Source organism: Cyprinus carpio, chromosome B14 (genome assembly GCF_018340385.1).
Source record: "Cyprinus carpio isolate SPL01 chromosome B14, ASM1834038v1, whole genome shotgun sequence".
In the NCBI taxonomy this organism is placed as follows: Eukaryota; Metazoa; Chordata; class Actinopteri; order Cypriniformes; family Cyprinidae; genus Cyprinus; species Cyprinus carpio.
Window position 1 is genome coordinate 24,380,277 of NC_056610.1, and position 17,500 is coordinate 24,397,776.

A 17,500-nucleotide genomic window follows, 5' to 3' on the forward strand; every position below is an offset into this window, starting at 1 on the left:
AGAGTTGATCTCATTCTTTTCCACTGGCCAAATAGTATTTCAATTACTTTTAAAAAATCAAATTAAATGTATGCAGTTTTGCTGATGAAAATCTTTTAGCTTTTTTTTAGTGGAAACAGATAAGTCCATATTTATTGCAGTGTAAACACAATTGTCTGATTCGGCTTGTCACTGACAAAGTATTTTAAAAAGGAAAGGTGCAAATCTTACCGTTTTCTCCTAGTTATATCCTTCAAACATAGTGGTATTTTTCATTATGTTGTGGAGATGCCTTCACACGACATCAACACCTCTATACAGCTGCGGTTGTACAGTAAGATATTATCATTGGTCATATACCGGACCATGGACTGTTCGACCACTGAATCCAGCAGTGTCCATCATAATATCGAAGTAAGTGCGCATCATTGATCATTGTTCTAACTAAAATATTTCTCATAACATGTGATCTGTAGTTTAGTTTAAAGATGAATTATTACTCCTCACTGTCATTAAAACAACATACCACAGGAAATTTTTTTAGCCTATTAAAAAATATGTAATTAAGTTCTTTTGTAAAATTATGTAGTTTCAGTGTTTATATCCATTAATGCGAGTGGAGTATTTAATGTAAATGTGTATATCGACATGAAAACAGAGTTTAAAATCGCTGTTTGCTTAATTACTTTTCTCACTCCAGGAAAAAGAAGTGCGTACGCAGTCATACACCACACTGAGGAGGGGATCACTCTCTAATAATTATGACTGCTTGAAGAGAAAACTCAGTTTACAGCCTTAACTGATGCAAATTATATAATCTGTAAGATATTTCTCAAATATTAATATTTGTGTTAATATATCAATATGCATTAATAGTTCATCAGAAATACAGTAAAAACAGTGAAATATTATTCTAATGTAAAACAGCTGTTTTCTGTGTGAATCTCTGTTAAACTGTAATGTATTTCTGTGATGCGCAGCTGTATTTTCAGCATCATTACTCCAGTCTTCAGTGTCACATGATCTTCAGAAATCATTCTAATATGATGATCTGCTGCTCAACAAACATTTCTGATTATGATGAATACAAATCAAAAGTACTAAATACTATTCTTCAAGAATGCATTAAAGGGTTAGTTCACCCAAAAATGTAAATTCTGTCATTAATGACTCACCCTCGTGTCGTTTCAAACCCGTAGGACCTTCATTCATCTTCAGAACACAAATGAAGATATTTTTGATGGAATCTGCATCACGTGACACAGCTGAGATATCCTCCAAAAAGGCACCAGGGTGATGCACACAAAAACTATTCTTGTAGCTTCGTATAACTGTGGCTGAACCACTCTGATGTCCCATGGATTTATTCACAGATCTCCTCGCTACGTTTCTGGACTTGAGAACATTTCAGTTGCGTTGCTCTCTACGGAGGGTCAGACGGCTCCAGATTCCATCGAAATATCTGAATCTGTGTCCTGAAGATGAATGAAGGTCTTACGGGTTTGAAACGACACGAGGGTGAGTCATTACTGACAGAATTTACACTTTTGGGTGAACTAACCCTTTAAATTAGCAGCAGATCATCATATTATACTGATTTCTGAAGATCATGTGACACTGAAGACTGGAGTAATGATGCTGAAAATACAGCTGCACATCACAGAAATAAATTACACTTTAACAGAGATTCACACAGAAAACAGCTGTTTTATATTCTAATATTTCACTGTTTTGAATTATTTCTTTGAAAGAGTTCTTTCAATAACATTACAAATTTGAACGATTCCAAACATTTTAACAGTATCAAACATGTTTAAACAAACCTGGAAGAGTCTGACTTTAACCGGTCAGTAAAGCAGGTCTGGTCAGTAACGGTCATCACAAACACAGTAACACACACACACACACACATTCATAAATAGCGTTTAATGGAGAGTTTGACACTGCAGGTCAGGTGACAGGAAGTTCAGTGCTCGGTGTCGGTGTGGTTCTGCAGTGTTTTCATGGCTCGTCCCCACAGCGCTCCGCTGCTCAGTTCCTCGGTGCTCCTGCAGGAGGCGCTGGTGTGAGGCGCAGCCGGGGAGGAGGCGTCTGCGTCTGCGCGGCTGCAGTGAGAGCTGCGGTGTCTGCGCAGGACTGCGGTGCGCGTGAAGCTCTTGCCGCAGGTGTCGCAGGTGTAGGGCCGCTCACCCGTGTGAGAGCGCACGTGACGCTGAAGATCACCGGAGCCCGCGAAACACTTCCCTGCAAACACACACCAGCGCTCACATCAGGGACAATATCTCAAAACTTAATTTTTGATTAGTAATACGCATTGCTAAGAACTTCATTTGAACAACTTTAAAGACTACTTCATAAACAATAATATTTTTTTTGCTCCTTCAGATTCCAGATTTTCAAATAGTTGTATCTCAGACAAATATTGTCCTCCTAACAAACCACACATCAATGGAGAGATCATTTATTCAGCTTCAGAAAATGCACAAGTCTCAATTTCACAAAAATGAACTTTATGACTGGTTTTGTGCTCCAGAGTCACATTTTAACATTCAATATGCCTTTATTGCAACTTATTAGGTAATATTTTTGTTTACACGGTTAAAATATGTTTACTGTAGTGGTAACCATGGAAATCTACAAATACTACAGTTGAAGTATGGTCACTTCAGTAAAACCATGGTTTACTTTCAGCAGGACCTGCAGGCAGAAAACACCCTTTTTATTCTGACAGTGTATGATTTATATTAATATGAGAGTAGAACATGATCAGTATGAGCTTTTAAAGTTCTGTTTAAATAAACGTAACCGCACAAACTATATAGGCTACAGTTTCATGTTGTTTATAGTGAAATAACTGATCAGTATTGTTCAGGGCTGTGTGTGATCACAGCAGGAAAAGATTCGGTTTTACATTATTATTTGTCCAATTCAATGCATATGGTACGCATTAAGTTTTTTTTGTTTAAAAGTAATGCATTACAATATTGTGTTACTCCCTAAAAAAGTAACTAATTACATTAGTTACTTTTTATGGAAAGTAATGCGTTATGTTGCTTTTGAGTTACTTTTTAAATCTGGGCGGGGCTTGCTTGGTTGTTTTTCATATAAAAAGTTTTTTGACAAACGTAAAAGCCCTTTCACAACAGAACTGAAGAGAATGTGTCTCAGGCTGAAGGAAGTGTAAATTCTCGTCTGTACAGTAGAGGGCGCTGCTCAAACTAATCACATGAAGAATACGACGCAGGAGAAGAAAGTTCAGCACTATTCAGCAATAACTAAAATTAAACACAAATGTGTCATTGTTGACTATTAGTATGATTGAAGTAGATCACCGAAGGTCAGCAGCAAACACACTGGTTAATAAAATGGGATTAAATACATAAATGATATTTGTCTTATTAAACATTTTAATTATTGCAGGTTTGTATAATATGTTTTTATTAATTGTGAGGAACACTGGATGTGTTTTTGTGCAGGTGAGATGAGTAAACAAGAACTACAGTGAGATCATGTTCACACACAACGCTCTGCTCTTACTCCTGATCTCTGTCTCCATGGCAACACCAGAGCTGTCACTCAATACATGGAAACAAAGTAACTGCTGTTACTTTTTTGAAAAAGTAACGCAGATATTTCCTTCTATATTCAAAAAAATCCTTCTAAATTAAAAAGTAATGTTACTTCCAGAGAGTAACTGTGGTGTGCATGTGACGCGGTCAGGTGATCAGAGCGCGCTCACCGCAGGTCTGGCAGCTGTAGGGTTTGTCTCCGCTGTGCCGGAGCTTGTGTTTGAACAGCTTCCTCTGCATGTTGAAGGATTTTCCGCACTGCTCGCAGGTGAACTCCTCCTCCGTGCTGTGCGTCTTCTTGTGCTCCTTCAGGTTGCTGAAGTTGCTGAAGCCTGTGGGACAGAAGCGGAGGTCAGCACGGCTCTCTCTCTCTCTCTCTCTCTCTCTCTCTCTGACGGCGCTCACCTCGTCCGCAGATGTCACACAGGTGCGGCCGCGCTCCCGAGTGGATGATGATGTGCCGCTGGACGTCTCCGGACGCTGCGAAGCTGAAGCACACAGAGACTCACTCCCTGACCACCACTCAACATCTCAACATGAATCTGATCTCTGGATAAATCAGGTTCATAATTCTAGTTTGATTTTGTTTTCGTATTAGAGTTGAAGGGATCATCACTCCATAGATCAGAAAACACTGTCAACAGACAGAGAACAAACATGATCTGAAGTGCCGATGCACTGGTGTCGTGGTGTTGCCGGCACGAGACTCGAACCCACAACCTTAGGGTTAGGAGTCAAACTCGACTTCCCACCCAACGTGATTTCTGTGATAATATGAATGATTCTCAGAGACTCACAGAAATAACACTGAATCTTTTAAAAACCTACTTCTCAATCTCTCTCAACAACCCTCTCTCCCCCCTCTCTCTGTGTCAGCGAATCGTTATTATTTAGAAATAAGATTTCCACTAGACTTTCCCGTCTTTCCACAGTGCATGCAACAATCTGGTTTAGTCTGTGTGTTCAGTCTGAGTCCTCGGTCACGTGATGAACACTCACCTCTTCCCACAGAGCTCACAGATGTACGGCTTCTCTCCTGAATGTCTGCGCAGATGCGTCTGCAGGTTTCCTGCCTGCAAACACACGCAGACTCATGAACGCATGCAGAAGAAACACATCAGGAGTGTGTTCGTGTGTTTACATACCTGTGAGAATCCTTTCCCGCACACGTTACACTGGAACGGCTTCTCACCTGCAGAGAGAGAGAGAGAGAGAGAGAGAGAGAGAGAGAGAGAGAGGGAGAGAGAGAGAGAGAGAGAGAGAGAGAGAGAGAGAGAGAGAGAGAGAGAGGGCGAGAGAGAGAGATAGATAGAGAGAGAGAGAGAGAGAGAGAGAGAGGAGAGAGAGAAAGAGAGGAGGAGAGTGAGTGAGTGGAGTGAGTGAGAGGTAAGAGATTTGGCGAGAGAGAGAGAGTGGGTGTTTGTGTGTGTGTGAGTGAGTCAGTGTTTGTGTGTGTGTGTTGAGTGTGTGTGTGTGTGTGTGTGTGTGTGTGTGTGTGTGTGTGTGAGTGAGTGAGTGTGTCAGTGAGAGTGTGTGTGTGTGTGTGTGTTTGTCTGACCTGTGTGTGAGCGCTTGTGCAGCTCCAGGTTGCTGGGATGTTTGAACGTCTTTCCACAAACCTCACAGCAGTACTTGTTCCCGCTGCTGACCTCTGACCTCTCCACGTGACCTCTTAGGACGTCAGGCTCCGCCGCAGGTGTTGTTTTTAGCACGGATACTTCTGCAGGGTCAGAGGTCACGGACAGGTCGGAGGTGTGGGCGGGGCCAGTGGGCCCCCGTTGGTCGCAGTGCTCCGCCCCCTCATCCTCCGCACTGACGTGTGAGCGCAGATAGTTGAACTTCTTCAGGTAAACGGTTTTCTTCGGCCGAAGGACTTGCAGGTGGGCGGAGTCAGAGCCGCACGGGTGGGCGGAGTCTGATCCGCACGGCTGGGTGGAGCCAGAGCCGCATGGGTGGGCGGAGTCTGAGCTGCACGGGTGGGTGGAGCCAGAGCTGCATGGGTGGGCGGAGTCCGAGCTGCACGGGTGGGTGGAGTCCGAGCTGCACGGGTGGGTGGAGCCAGAGCCGCATGGGTGGGCGGAGTCTGAGCTGCACGGGTGGGTGGAGTCCGAGCTGCACGGGTGGGTGGAGTCCGAGCTGCACGGGTGGGCGGAGCCAGAGCCACATGGGTGGGCGGAGTCCGAGCTGCATGGGTGGGCGGAGTCTGCTGCAGGAACGCTGCTCTGGAGTGGCTCCTCCGGCGGGAAGCTGCAGCTCTGCTTCAGATACTGTCTGGTGTAGAAGTTCCTGAGCTTGTATCCGTGTGGCAGGGGCTTGTGCAGATCTGCGTCTGACGGTAACGGTCCTCCGAGCACACAGTCCTGATAGTGAGCCGCGTCGGCGGGCAGAGAGAGAGATGCGTCCGTCGACACGCAGGGCTTCAGGAACGCCTGACACATGTTCAGGATGTTCAACACCTGAAACACCGTCAGCATTTACAAATACGGTCAGGTCATGTTGATTTCTGTAGCACTTTCAATGTTGATTCTAACCAGTTTAATAACAGTTGAAAAATCCATCAGTTGAGACAAATTTAATTTCAGCTGAAAAGCAGTTCTACAGAAAACAATTCATTTAGTTCAATAAATTCTTGAATCAATTCAGTTCAAAGTTGATTCAATTCAGTTTATTGTTTATTCAGTTCAGTTCAATGTTGATTCAGATCAGTACTTTTTTAATCAATTCAATTCAAAGTTGATTAAATATAGTCTGTTTATTCAATTCAGTTTATTGTATTCAGTTTAATGTTGATTCAGTTGAGTTCATTAAGTTCAGTTCATTTTGAATCGATTCAGTTCAACAATGATTCAATTGAGTTCAACATTAACTCAGATTAGTTTATTGATTCAGTTCAGATATTAATCAGTTAACTCAATTCAGTTTATTTTTTAATTAATTCAAAGTCGATTCAACAATTCATTTCAGTTGTTTGAATCAGTTAAGTTGATTTATTTGAGTTCAGTTATTTAGTTTAGCTCAATGCTGATTCAGTTCAGTTCATTTCTGAATCGGTTCAGTTCAGTTCAGTGCGTCAGCTTGAAGGATCGGAGGATCCTGGAATGCAGCCTGAGTGTGTTTTGCTTCAAGAAAGCAACCATACATTTGTGTTGTTTTACTTTCCTTCTTTTATATTCATTTATTCACTTATTTATTCTTCATTCATTTATTATTGTTTATTATTTAATCATTGTTATTGTTGCTTTTAATCATATAATAATTTAGAATAATCATTACAGCTATTTATATAATCAGTTTCATTGATCCATTTATTGATTGGTCATTTATATTATATTATTGTTGTTTAGTCTTATGTGTGTGTGGTTTCAAGGGCTGTCTGTCTTCATGAATAAGAGATATGAGGGATGTTTATGGGATGTTGTTATGAATCAGTTTGGTAACACTACTTGTATTTGTGTTGGTCAGATGAAGTCTGAGTATTAAACATACAACGAACACTATTCAATAAACTCTGCTCCTTTTCATCATCACTTCGTCTTCATCTGCTCTTCTCTGGCTTTTCCTCAGTCTATGTCTTGGCTGATAGAAGACTGTTAAGAGTTTTGGGTACCAGACAAGACTTCCTGTTAACAGGTGTTGGTTTGGGTATTAGGAAATTCTGCTAACGAGTTCTTCTGTTACCAGAAAAAAAACTGATATTATCTGACAGGATCCGGTGTCCGGGGCTGGATCTTAAATATCTGGCCTGGAGGCATGAAGTGTGTGTGTGTGTGTGTGAGTGTGTGTGTGAGAGACCTGCAGGCTCTGTCCGATCTCCAGCAGCGCGTGCACGTTGTCCTGGTTGAGCTCCAGGTGTGAGGTGTACATGTAGTCCAGCACCTGCCCGATGCCGCCCACGTCCTGGATGGCCAGGTGGAAAACATCGCTCTTCTGCGCCGGAGAGTTCTGGAACAGAGACCTGCGGAACACAGGTGCGTCCAGGTGAGCGCGAGCGGGGGGAGCGAGCGCGCGCGCCGCTGACGTCACGCAGGCCTCACCTGAAGTACGCGCTGAAGGCGGCGAGCACGTTCTTGTGCGCTTTGAAGCAGACGCCCTTCACCACCAGCATACAGTCACACAGCAGGCCCTGGATGCGCTGCTCCTGCAGCTGCTGCAGCACGTACACGCTGTGGCTGCTCACGCTGTCCATCTGCGCAGACGCAGTCACGCTCTGTGAGTTCATCATGTTTCATATGTCCAGCAGCTTAATGTGAGGGTTGCTTAGTTTCAGACTTACTAAATATCATTCATTGCCTCCGTATAAAAACGTTCGTGTCTATGAGATACAGAATTACAATAATAATACAGTGAAAGCAGCCCGCGTGTGTATATAAAGCAGAATGAATTCTCTCATCTTACCTTTCACTCTGATGAACAGGCACTGGGCGCATTACGTCATTTCCTCTCTTCACAATAAAAGTCTTTCTTTTTCTTTTTTTACGCGTTATCAGAATTATAAAATACACTTTATTATTGGTAGGTTAGGTTTTGTTTGAAAAAAAATCACCTTATACTGCGTTGTCATTAATTATAAGTTGTATTTATTTTTACATTTTCAATTTAGGGTCTTGTTAACTTAAACTAAGCATGTTTGTCAATTTAAAAAAGCGGAAATGAAATAAATTTTAAATGTTAAATGAAAAACTTGAACTAAACGAAAAAAGAGAGTTGGCTACTATGTGTAAGTTGAAGCACTAAAATTACTAATTAGAAATAAATAAAAAAGCTAAAACTGAAATAAACGTGCGTAGTACTGTTTAACCCACCCCCAAATTTAATAAAAAATTAATACAAAATATTAATTAAAAATACATATACACTAATTCCATCTTTTTTTCATATGTATTTTACCCATCTACAAACGTTCTTTTCCTAAATCCCCGTTCTGTTGTTTTTTCCCCCCTGCGTCCCAATGTGCATACTATCCAGCCTATCTGCCCTAAATAGTATTGAAAATTGCTAATATCACATATAATTTAGGAATTTATCGATAATATTCACATTGGGACGCAGGTTATTTTTTTATGTTTTTGCAGAACTTGTACTATTTCCTGTTTCCCCTCGGAGCGAAAATAGAGTGGGAACGCGTGTTTCAAGACACTCGCGCGCGTTTCCGTCGCGTGTTTTTACTTTAAACAACGAGACTCGCTCACGGGGATCAAGAGAACTGAATCACTTGAGTGATATATTAACACGCGTGTGAAGGAGATCAGTCGCTGCTCTTCATCAGAGAATCATAGACCAGCTTTATTAACAGGTAACATGGCACATGAATCATTATCTGTGATATTCAGCACTCAGGGGGCGCAGTGAGACTGAAGGCATGTGTGTTCCTCTCAGGATCAGCTGCTCATCTTCATCGGCTGGTCTAAAGGATGGTGGTCTTCACGTGTAACGCCTGCGGCGAGTCTCTGAAGAAAGCTCAAGTGGAGAAGCACGTGCTGAAGTGCCGCGCCTGTCAGGTTTTGTCCTGCATCGACTGCAGCAAAGACTTCTGGTAGGAGTTTCTTTGGTGTTCAGCGTGTGTTGCGCTTATGGTGAGCGTATGTGGTGATACTAGTGTGTGTTTGTGGTGATGATGAGCCTGTGTGTTTGTGGTGATGATGAGCGTGTGTGTTTAGTGATGGTGAGCCTGTGTGGGGTGATGATGGTGAGTGTGTGTGTTTAGTGATGGTGAGCGTGTGTGGGGTGATGATGGTGAGCGTGTGTGTTTAGTGATGGTGAGCGTGTGTGTTTAGTGATGTGAGCGTGTGTGTTTAGTGATGGTGAATGTGTGTGGGGTGATGATGGTGAGCGTGTGTGTGTTTAGTGATGGTGAGCGTGTTTATGGTGATGATGGTGAGCGTGTGTGTTTAGTGATGGTGAGCGTGTGTGTTTAGCGATGGTGAGCGTGTGTGTGTGGCGATGATGGTGAGCGTGTGTGTTTAGTGATGGTGAGCGTGTGTGTTTAGTGATGGTGAGCGTGTGTGTTTAGCGATGGTGAGCGTGTGTGTTTAGTGATGGTGAGCGTGTGTGTTTAGTGATGATGAAGAAGAGCGTTTTTAGTGATGGTGGAGCGTGTGTGTGGCGATGATGGTGAGCGTGTGTGTTTAGTGATGATGAGCCTGTGTGTTTAGTGATGGTGAGCCTGTGTGGGGTGATGATGGTGAGTGTGTGTGTGGTGATGATGGTGAGCGTGTGTGTTTAGTGATGGTGAGCGTGTGTGGGGTGATGATGGTGAGCGTGTGTGTTTAGTGATGGTGAGCGTGTGTGTTTAGTGATGGTGAGCGTGTGTGTTTTAGTGATGGTGAGCGTGGGCATGTGTGTGTGGTGATGATGAGCATGTGTGTTTAGTGATGGTGAGCGTGGTGTGTTTAGTGATGGTGAGCGTGTGTGTGTGGTGATGATGGTGAGCGTGTGTGTTTAGTGATGGTGAGCGTGTGTTTGGTGGTGATGGTGAGCGTGTGTGTGGTAATGATGAGCATGTGTGTTTAGTGATGGTGAGCGTGTGTGTTTTAGTGATGGTGAGCGTGTGTGGGGTGATGATGGTGAGCGTGTGTGGGGTGTGATGATGGTGAGCGTGTGTGTTTAGTGATGGTGAGCGTGTGTGGGGTGATGATGGTGAGCGTGTTTAGTGATTTAGTGATGGTGAGCGCGTGTGTGTTTAGTGATGGTGAGCGAGTGTGTGTTTAGTGATGGTGAGCGTGTGTGTTGTTTAGTGATGGTGAGCGCGTGTGTGTGGTTAGTGATGGTGAGCGTGTGTGTGGTTAGTGATGGTGAGCGTGTGTGTTTAGTGATGGTGAGTGTGTGTGTGTGTGGGTAATGATGGTGAGCGTGTGTGTGTGGTAATGATGGTGAGCGTGTGTGTGTGGTAATGATGGTGAGCGTGTGTGTGTGGTGATGGTGAGTGTGTGTGTGTGGTGATGATGGTGAATGTGTGTGTGGTGATGATGAGCGTTTTAGTTATGAGAAGCCCAGTGTGTGTGTGTGCGGTGGTGATGATCGTGAGCATGGTGAGTGTGTGTGTGGTGGTGATGGTGAGCGTGTGTGTGGTTGTGATGGTGAGTGTGTGTGTGGTGGTGATGGTGAGCGTGTGTGTGGTAATGATGGTGAGCGTGTGTGTGTGGTGATGATGGTGAGCGTGTGTGTGTGGTGATGATGGTGAGCGTGTGTGTTTAGTGATGGTGAGCGTGTGTGGTGATACTAGTGGTGGGTGGTGTGCGTGTGTGTGGTGAGGATGGTGTGGGTGTGTGGGGTGATGATGGGGGTGCGCGTGTTGTGGGTATGATGGTGAGCGTGTGTGTTTAGTGATGGTGAGCGTGTGTGTTTAGTGATGGTGAGCGTGTGTGTTTAGTGATGGTGAGCGTGTGTGTGGTGATGGTGAGCGTGTGTGTTTAGTGATGGTGAGCGTGTGTGTTTAGTGATGGTGAGCGTGTGTGTGTGGTGATGGTGAATGTGTGTGGGGTGATGATGAGCATGTGTGTTTAGTGATGGTGAGCGTGTGTGCGGTGGTGATGGTGAGCGTGTGTGTTTAGTGATGGTGAGCGTGTGTGTTTAGTGATGGTGAGCGTGTGTGTTTAGTGATGGTGAGCGTGTGTGTGTGGTAATGATGGTGAGCGTGTGTGTTAAGTGATGGTGAGCGTGTGTGTTTTAGTGATGGTGAGCGTGTGTGTTTAGTGATGGTGAGCGTGTGTGTTTAGCGATGGTGAGTGTGTTGGGTGATGATGGTGAGCGTGTGTGTGTTTAGTGATGGTGAAGCGTGTGTGTTTAGTGATGGTGAGCGTGTGTGGGGGTGATGATGGTGAGCGTGTGTGGGGTGATGATGGTGAGCGTGTGTGTGTTAGTGATGGTGAGCGTGTGTGGGGGGTGATGGATGGTGAGCGTGTGTGTTTAGTGATGGTGAGCGTGTGTGTTTAGTGATGGTGAGCGGTGTGTGTTTTAGTGATGGTGAGCGTGTGTGTGTGGTGATGATGGTGAGCGTGTGTGTTTAGTGATGGTGAGCGTGTGTGTTTAGTGATGGTGAGCGTGTGTGTGTGTGATGATGGTGAGCGTGTGTGTTTAGTGATGGTGAGTGTGTGTGTGTGGTAATGATGGTGAGCGTGTGTGTTTAGTGATGGTGAGTGTGTGTGTTTAGTGATGTGAGCGTGTGTGTTTAGTGATGGTGAGCGTGTGTGTAGTAGTGATGGTGAGCGTGTGTGGGGTGATGATGGTGAGCGTGTGTGGTGATGATGGTGAGCGTGTGTGGTTTAGTGATGGTGAGCGTGTGTGGGGGTGATGATGGTGAGCGTGTGTGTGTTTTACATGATGGTGAGCGCGGTGTGTGTGTTAGTGATGGTGAGCGAGTGTGTGTTTAGTGATGGTGAGCGTGTGTGTGTGTGTAGTGATGGTGAGCGTGTGTGTGTGTTTAGTGATGGTGAGCGTGTGTGTGGTGGTGATGGTGAGCGTGTGTGTGGTGGTGATGGTGAGTGTGTGTGTGTGGTGATGGTGAGCGTGTGTGTGTGGTGATGGTGAGCGTGTGTGTGTGTGGTGATGGTGAGCGTGTGTGTGTGGTAATGATGGTGAGTGTGTGTGTGTGGTGATGGTGAGTGTGTGTGTTTTGTGATGGTGAGTAGTGCTGGGCGGTTTGACCAAAAAATTTATATCACGTTTTTTTTTCTAAATTATCCCTGTTTCCCGGTTTATGAGGGGTTTTTTTCTCTTGCATAATCAGGTGTACAATGCATTTTCTGCTGGTTGATATTCCAAGACGTGCTTTTAGCCCGACAGCACTTGCATAAAATGGTTGTTTGAAAACCAAAAACCACTCCAAACAACAGACCAGGCTCCTCTTTTTGGCACAAGTTCTTCTGTGTCATGTTCTGCAGCATCCATCTTCCCTGTAACGCCTGTTTCACACATACTCCGTCTGCAGTGGGACGCGTTTGCAGTCCGCTACTGATCCGCGGCTGTTTAGTCCACAAACACAACATTTGTTCATTGTTTTGATTTCATATCATGTAAAACACACACACACACATGGTGTGGTGAGCGTGTGTGGTGATGGTGAGCGTTTGTGTGCGTGTGTGGTGATGGTGAGCGTGTGTGGTGATGATGGTGAGCGTGTGTGGTGATGATGGTGAGCGTGTGTGGTGATGGTGAGCGTGTGTGTGTGTGAGGTGATGATGACATGTGTGGTGATGATGGTGAGCGTTTGTGTATGTGTGGTGATGGTGAGCGTGTGTGGTGATGGTGTGCGTGTGTGGTGATGGTGAGCATTTGTGTATGTGTGGTGATGATGGTGAGCTTGTGTTTGTGTGGTGATGATGGTGAGTGTGTGTGTGTGTGTGGTGATGATGGTGAGCGTGTGTGTGTGTGTGGTGATGATGGTGAGCGTGTGTGGTGATGATGGTGAGCGTGTGTGGTGATGGTGAGCGTGTGTAGTGATGGTGAGCGTTTGTGTGCATCTGTGGTGATGGTGAGCGTATGTGGTGATGATGGTGAGCGTTTGTGTATGTGTGGTGATGATGGTGAGCATGTGTGTGGTGATGGTGAGCGTGTGTGTGTGTGTGTGGTGATGGTGAGCGTGTGTGTGTGTGAGGTGATGATGGTGAGCATGTGTGTGTGTGTGTGGTGATGATGGTGAGCGTGTGTGTGTGTGGTGATGATGGTGAGCGTGTGTGTGTGGTGATGATGGTGAGCATGTGTGTGTTTGGTGATGGTGAACGTGTGTGTGTTTGGTGATGGTAAGTGTGTGTATCGCGCTAATGGTGAGCGTGTGATGTGTTTGTTCACAGTGGTGACGATTACAAGAACCACAACAAGTGCATCAGTGAAGACCAGAAGTATGGCGGTAAAGACTTCCAGGCGAAGGCAAACAAGGGTGATGTGAAGCAGCAGCAGTGGATTCAGGTGAGTGGAGCTAAACCTCTGTGAAGGTTTGATGGGTGCTGTTACTCTTGAGGTAAAAACTGCAGCTGTCACACCAGTCTTACAGAAACCCGTCCTTGACCCTTCTGATATGGCCAATTACAGACCAATCTCAAATCTACTGATTCTTTAAAAGCCACGTGAAAAAGCTGTTGCTGCTCAATTCAGTTGTATTTGTAAAGGTTTGATGGGTTCGTCTGGTCACTCACATGTCTGTTCTTCTTCTCCAGAGGATCCAGCAGGCCATGGAGCAGTCTGACATCGAGCCCAGCGTGTGGAAGGTCCTGCAGATGGTCAGCACTCACAATAACGTGCCGCGCAAGAGAGCCAAGTTTGAGGTGAGGATCTGAGACCGCTGTGACCGAGATTCGTTCGGTCTGATGATCGAGTGCTGAATCATTAACCGCTGGTTTGTTCACGTGCAGAACTGGATGAAGAACTGTCTGAAGATCTACACCCCGTGTTTACTGGAGAAGGTCTGGGAGATCTGCTCAACGGCTGCCGACAGCGTAAGAGTTTAACCTTCTTCAGCACCAGTTTACATCCAGATCACATTTCTGATGGCGTACATGTTTCAATATTTCTGAAAGAAGTCTCTTCTGCACAGCAAGGCTACATTTATTTGATGAAAGTACAGTAAAAACTGTGAAATATTATTATAAAGTAAAACTGCTGTTTTCTGTGTGAATCTCTGTTAAACTGTAATTTATTTCTGTGATGTGCAGCTGTATTTTCAGCATCATTACTCCAGTCTTCAGTGTCACATGATCTTCAGAAATCATTCTAATATGATGATTTGCTGCTCAAGAAACATTTCTGATTATTATCAATGTTGAACACAGTTGTGCTGCCATTCAAAAGTTTGTGGTAAGTAATAAAAAAAAATTAAATAACATTTTAACGATGCATTAAATTGATCAAAAGTGTCAGTGAAGACATTTATAATGTTATGAAAGATTTCTTCAAAAGATTTCTATTTCAAATAAATAAATAACTGAAAAATAAAAATAAAAAGTATAATAAATAAAATAATTAGAATGAGTTTCCACACAAAAATATTGTGCAGCACAACTGTGTTCAACATTGATAATAATCAGAAATGTTTCTTGAGCAGTAAATCATCATATTAGAATGATTTCTGAAGATCATGTGACACTGAAGACTGGAGTAATGATGCTGAAAATACAGCTGCACATCACAGAAATAAATTACAGTTTAACAGATATTCACACAGAAAACAGCTGTTTTAAATTGTAATAATATTTCAGTGTTTTTTTGATCAAATAAATGCAGCCTCGTGAACAGAAGAGACTCAAAAACATTTTTAAAAAATCATTATTATTGTTACATAATGACATTTTTATTTATTTTTCTGTGTACAATAAGCTTATAAAAATAATGTGTGCAGCTGAAGTATTTTCATTCGCTCTTGTTTCATGATGTTTCAGAACAGCAACCAAACCAACCAACAGACGGCGAACAAAAACAAGAGAGATGAGCGGAAAGATAAGAAGAACAAGAGAAAGACTTCAGATGAGAATTCAGAGGAGCAGAATGGAGAAAACACAGACGAGAAACAGAGGAGAAGAAAGAGGAAACGAGAGGAGAAAGAACAGAATGGACAGAACGCAGACGAAAAGAGCAACAAAAAACAGAAGAAAAGAAAACAGGAGGCGTTTGACAGTAAGCATCGTGTTAGTACCGTACTGACGGTTTGTCCTCGTGACCTCTTATTCACTTCCTGTGTGTTTGACCAATCAGAGAGTCTGAATCCGGAGGGGGAGGAGCCAGAGAACCAGGAGTCTGAATCAAACTCTGCAGGTATTTCACCATCATAATAATGTTTGATATCAGTCAGAGTAGAGCTGGGTGATATGGCCAAAACATTATCACGATAAATGTTTTTTCTGACACCACACCACAGTGCAGTTAGTGCTACTACAGTAAATCTGTGGTAAACGATTTGTAGATTAAAATGCACCACTGCTGTATTACACTTAATTTCATAAAAACATGGGCATGAAATATGGATTAGAGTGCAGATGATTTTATTCTGAGTGTGTTGAGATTAATAGCATCGTGTGTCATATATATACGGATTCAGTAGCGTCTCTGTTTGATCGTGATCACTGATCCAGATCTTCTGAACTCTGCTGGTTCCTCAGGGAAGTTTAACTGGAAAGGGACGATAAAGGCGGTTCTGAGAGACGCTCCAGAGGACGGACTCGCTGTCAAGAAACTCCGCAAGAAGGTGAGCTGGGCTTCAAGACATGTGACTGGTCAGAATCTCAGAGCGACGCTGGAACTGAAGTCTGTTTGCATGTGTTCCAGACGTCTGCTGACTCTGTGTTTCTGCAGGTCTTAGCGGCGTATCACTCTTTCACTGGAGACTCAAACTACAGATCGGAAGAGGAGCTTCTGTCTCTGTTCAACAGAAAGATCAACAACAACCCCAAGTTCAAGATCCTCAAAGACAGAGTCAGACTGCAGAAATGATGGACGCTATTCATCATCATCATCACCTCTAGCTGTAATAAATGTGGCGAGTGAACTCACGTCTGAGTCTGGTGTGTGAGTCTGAGAAGATTATTATCAATAAATAAGATTAATCGGGACTTTGGAGCGTGTATCACAAATCTTTTTTTCAGATTTCTTTTTTTATTAAACAGTACAAAACATCAAACCATTAAAGCAGTGCCGTTATAAAACAGAAAAAAGAAAGAAAGTACTACAAATACCACAGTTAGTGTATGGTTACCATGGGTTAACAATAATAACCTTTTTTTCATCTTAAGAGGACACAGGATAAATACAGAGATGCCATTTTCACTCACAACATAACTGTGTGTACTATAGCAAGAGAAGTGTGTTCTTCAGTTGTCAGTGATGTTGTGCCGAGTCTATCACGGCTCGCATTGCTGCAGTACCTGCTCTGTTTAGAGTTATAACTCAGCTGTGTTGTTGATTTGGTACTCCACTGCGTAGCCTGAAATCGCACTCGTCTCTTTCCAGTAATGAACTCCCCATCCACTCACATGACTTTCACCCTCCAGCTCCTGCCTTCATCTCTGAGCTACTCAGAAATCTTTCTGTTGTCTCGATCCTGCTCTACTCAAAACCTCTGCACCTGTTATTTCCAGGTCTACTTCACTTCTCATTTCTCAGCTTCTCAGCACTGGTGCTGTTCCTCTTGAAGTAAAAACTGCAGCTGTCACACCAGTCTTAAAGAAACCCGGCCAATTACAGACCAATCTCAAATCTTCCGCTTCTTTCAGAGCTACTTGAAAAAGCTGTTGCTGCTCATCTTCAGTCGTATGTCATCTCATAACCTCTGAATGTTTCCAGTCTGGTTTTCGCACTCTTCACAGCACTTCTTAAGATTGACCTCCTTATGGCCACTGACTCGGGCCCCATTAGCATTTTAATTCTGTTAGATCTTTTCTCTGCTTTTGACACCAGCTCTCACAGTATTCTCACGACTCTCTGTTCTTGGTATTTCTGGAGCTGCTCTGTCTTGGTTCACTTCTGACCTGTCTGACCGTCAGCATTACATTGCTGTCTGCTAAGTCCTCTACTGTTCCTGACTCTCACGGTGTTCCTCAGGGTTCTGTTCTTGGGCCTTTACTCTTCATCATCTGAATGCTCCCTTTAACATTATCCGTCATCACGGCTTCAACCTCTACTGCTATGCAGACGACACCCAGCTCTACATCAGTTCACAACACAACTCCCCCTTTCCCACCAACTCCATATCAGCTTGTGTTAATGATATAAATGCTTGGAAGACCAGTAACTTTCTCAAACTCAACAGATCTTGGTTCAACCATCCACCACCGTTAAAAACCTTCCTCTACCTCACATTCTTCTCTCACTAAATCTGCCTTCGTTCACCTCCGTAATATCGCTCGCTTGCGTCCCTTTTTAAAGATCAATGATGCTGAGACACCGGATCATGCCTTCTTCACTTCTCGACTCACCTGCTGTAATTCTCTTTTCTATGGTCTACCAAACACAACATTAAATAAGCTCCA

General features: G+C 43.7%; 2 protein-coding genes across 5 annotated transcripts; one reads left to right on the forward strand and one right to left on the reverse strand.

Moving 5' to 3' along the window:
• Positions 1-1,890: 1,890 nt before the first annotated feature.
• On the reverse strand, positions 1,891-8,097 carry zbtb49 (zinc finger and BTB domain containing 49). 4 transcript variants are annotated; one of them, XM_042738698.1, is made up of 9 exons: positions 7,944-8,097; positions 7,583-7,734; positions 7,341-7,503; positions 5,107-6,004; positions 4,694-4,740; positions 4,548-4,621; positions 3,954-4,036; positions 3,719-3,880; positions 1,891-2,223 (listed from the first exon to the last, which is right to left on the reverse strand). In XM_042738698.1, exons 2-9 carry the CDS (start codon positions 7,732-7,734, stop codon positions 1,946-1,948), a joined length of 1,857 nt encoding a protein of 618 aa, XP_042594632.1. In that variant the 5' UTR covers positions 7,944-8,097; the 3' UTR covers positions 1,891-1,945. The 4 variants fall into 4 exon arrangements, with proteins under 4 accessions (XP_042594632.1, XP_042594631.1, XP_042594633.1 ...); XM_042738697.1 differs by having other exon boundaries at positions 7,583-7,860; positions 7,944-8,049; XM_042738699.1 differs by having other exon boundaries at positions 7,583-7,755; positions 7,944-7,977.
• A 536-nt stretch (positions 8,098-8,633) lies between these two features.
• On the forward strand, positions 8,634-16,024 carry lyar (Ly1 antibody reactive homolog (mouse)). The gene is made up of 9 exons (XM_019105286.2): positions 8,634-8,841; positions 8,925-9,081; positions 13,337-13,451; positions 13,700-13,807; positions 13,895-13,978; positions 14,918-15,152; positions 15,231-15,290; positions 15,635-15,720; positions 15,828-16,024. Exons 2-9 carry the CDS (start codon positions 8,960-8,962, stop codon positions 15,963-15,965), a joined length of 948 nt encoding a protein of 315 aa, XP_018960831.1. The 5' UTR covers positions 8,634-8,841; positions 8,925-8,959; the 3' UTR covers positions 15,966-16,024.
• Positions 16,025-17,500: the final 1,476 nt, after the last annotated feature.

What these genes read in the sequence shown, in the direction of transcription:
- zbtb49 (XM_042738697.1), bottom strand. Translation starts at nt 7,770, where the DNA reads ATGATGAACTCACAGAGCGTGACTGCGTCTGCGCAGATGGACAGCGTG. An exon ending in TGTGAGCTCTGTGGGAAGAG is followed by an intron (nt 4,037 to 4,547) that starts GTGAGTGTTCAT and finishes TGTGTGCTTCAG; the next exon opens with CTTCGCAGCGTCCGGAGACG. An exon ending in CTACAGCTGCCAGACCTGCG is followed by an intron (nt 2,224 to 3,718) that starts GTGAGCGCGCTC and finishes GTGTGTTTGCAG; the next exon opens with GGAAGTGTTTCGCGGGCTCC.
- lyar (XM_019105286.2), top strand. Translation starts at nt 8,960, where the DNA reads ATGGTGGTCTTCACGTGTAACGCCTGCGGCGAGTCTCTGAAGAAAGCT. An exon ending in GACTGCAGCAAAGACTTCTG is followed by an intron (nt 9,082 to 13,336) that starts GTAGGAGTTTCT and finishes GTTTGTTCACAG; the next exon opens with TGGTGACGATTACAAGAACC. An exon ending in GCAAGAGAGCCAAGTTTGAG is followed by an intron (nt 13,808 to 13,894) that starts GTGAGGATCTGA and finishes GTTCACGTGCAG; the next exon opens with AACTGGATGAAGAACTGTCT.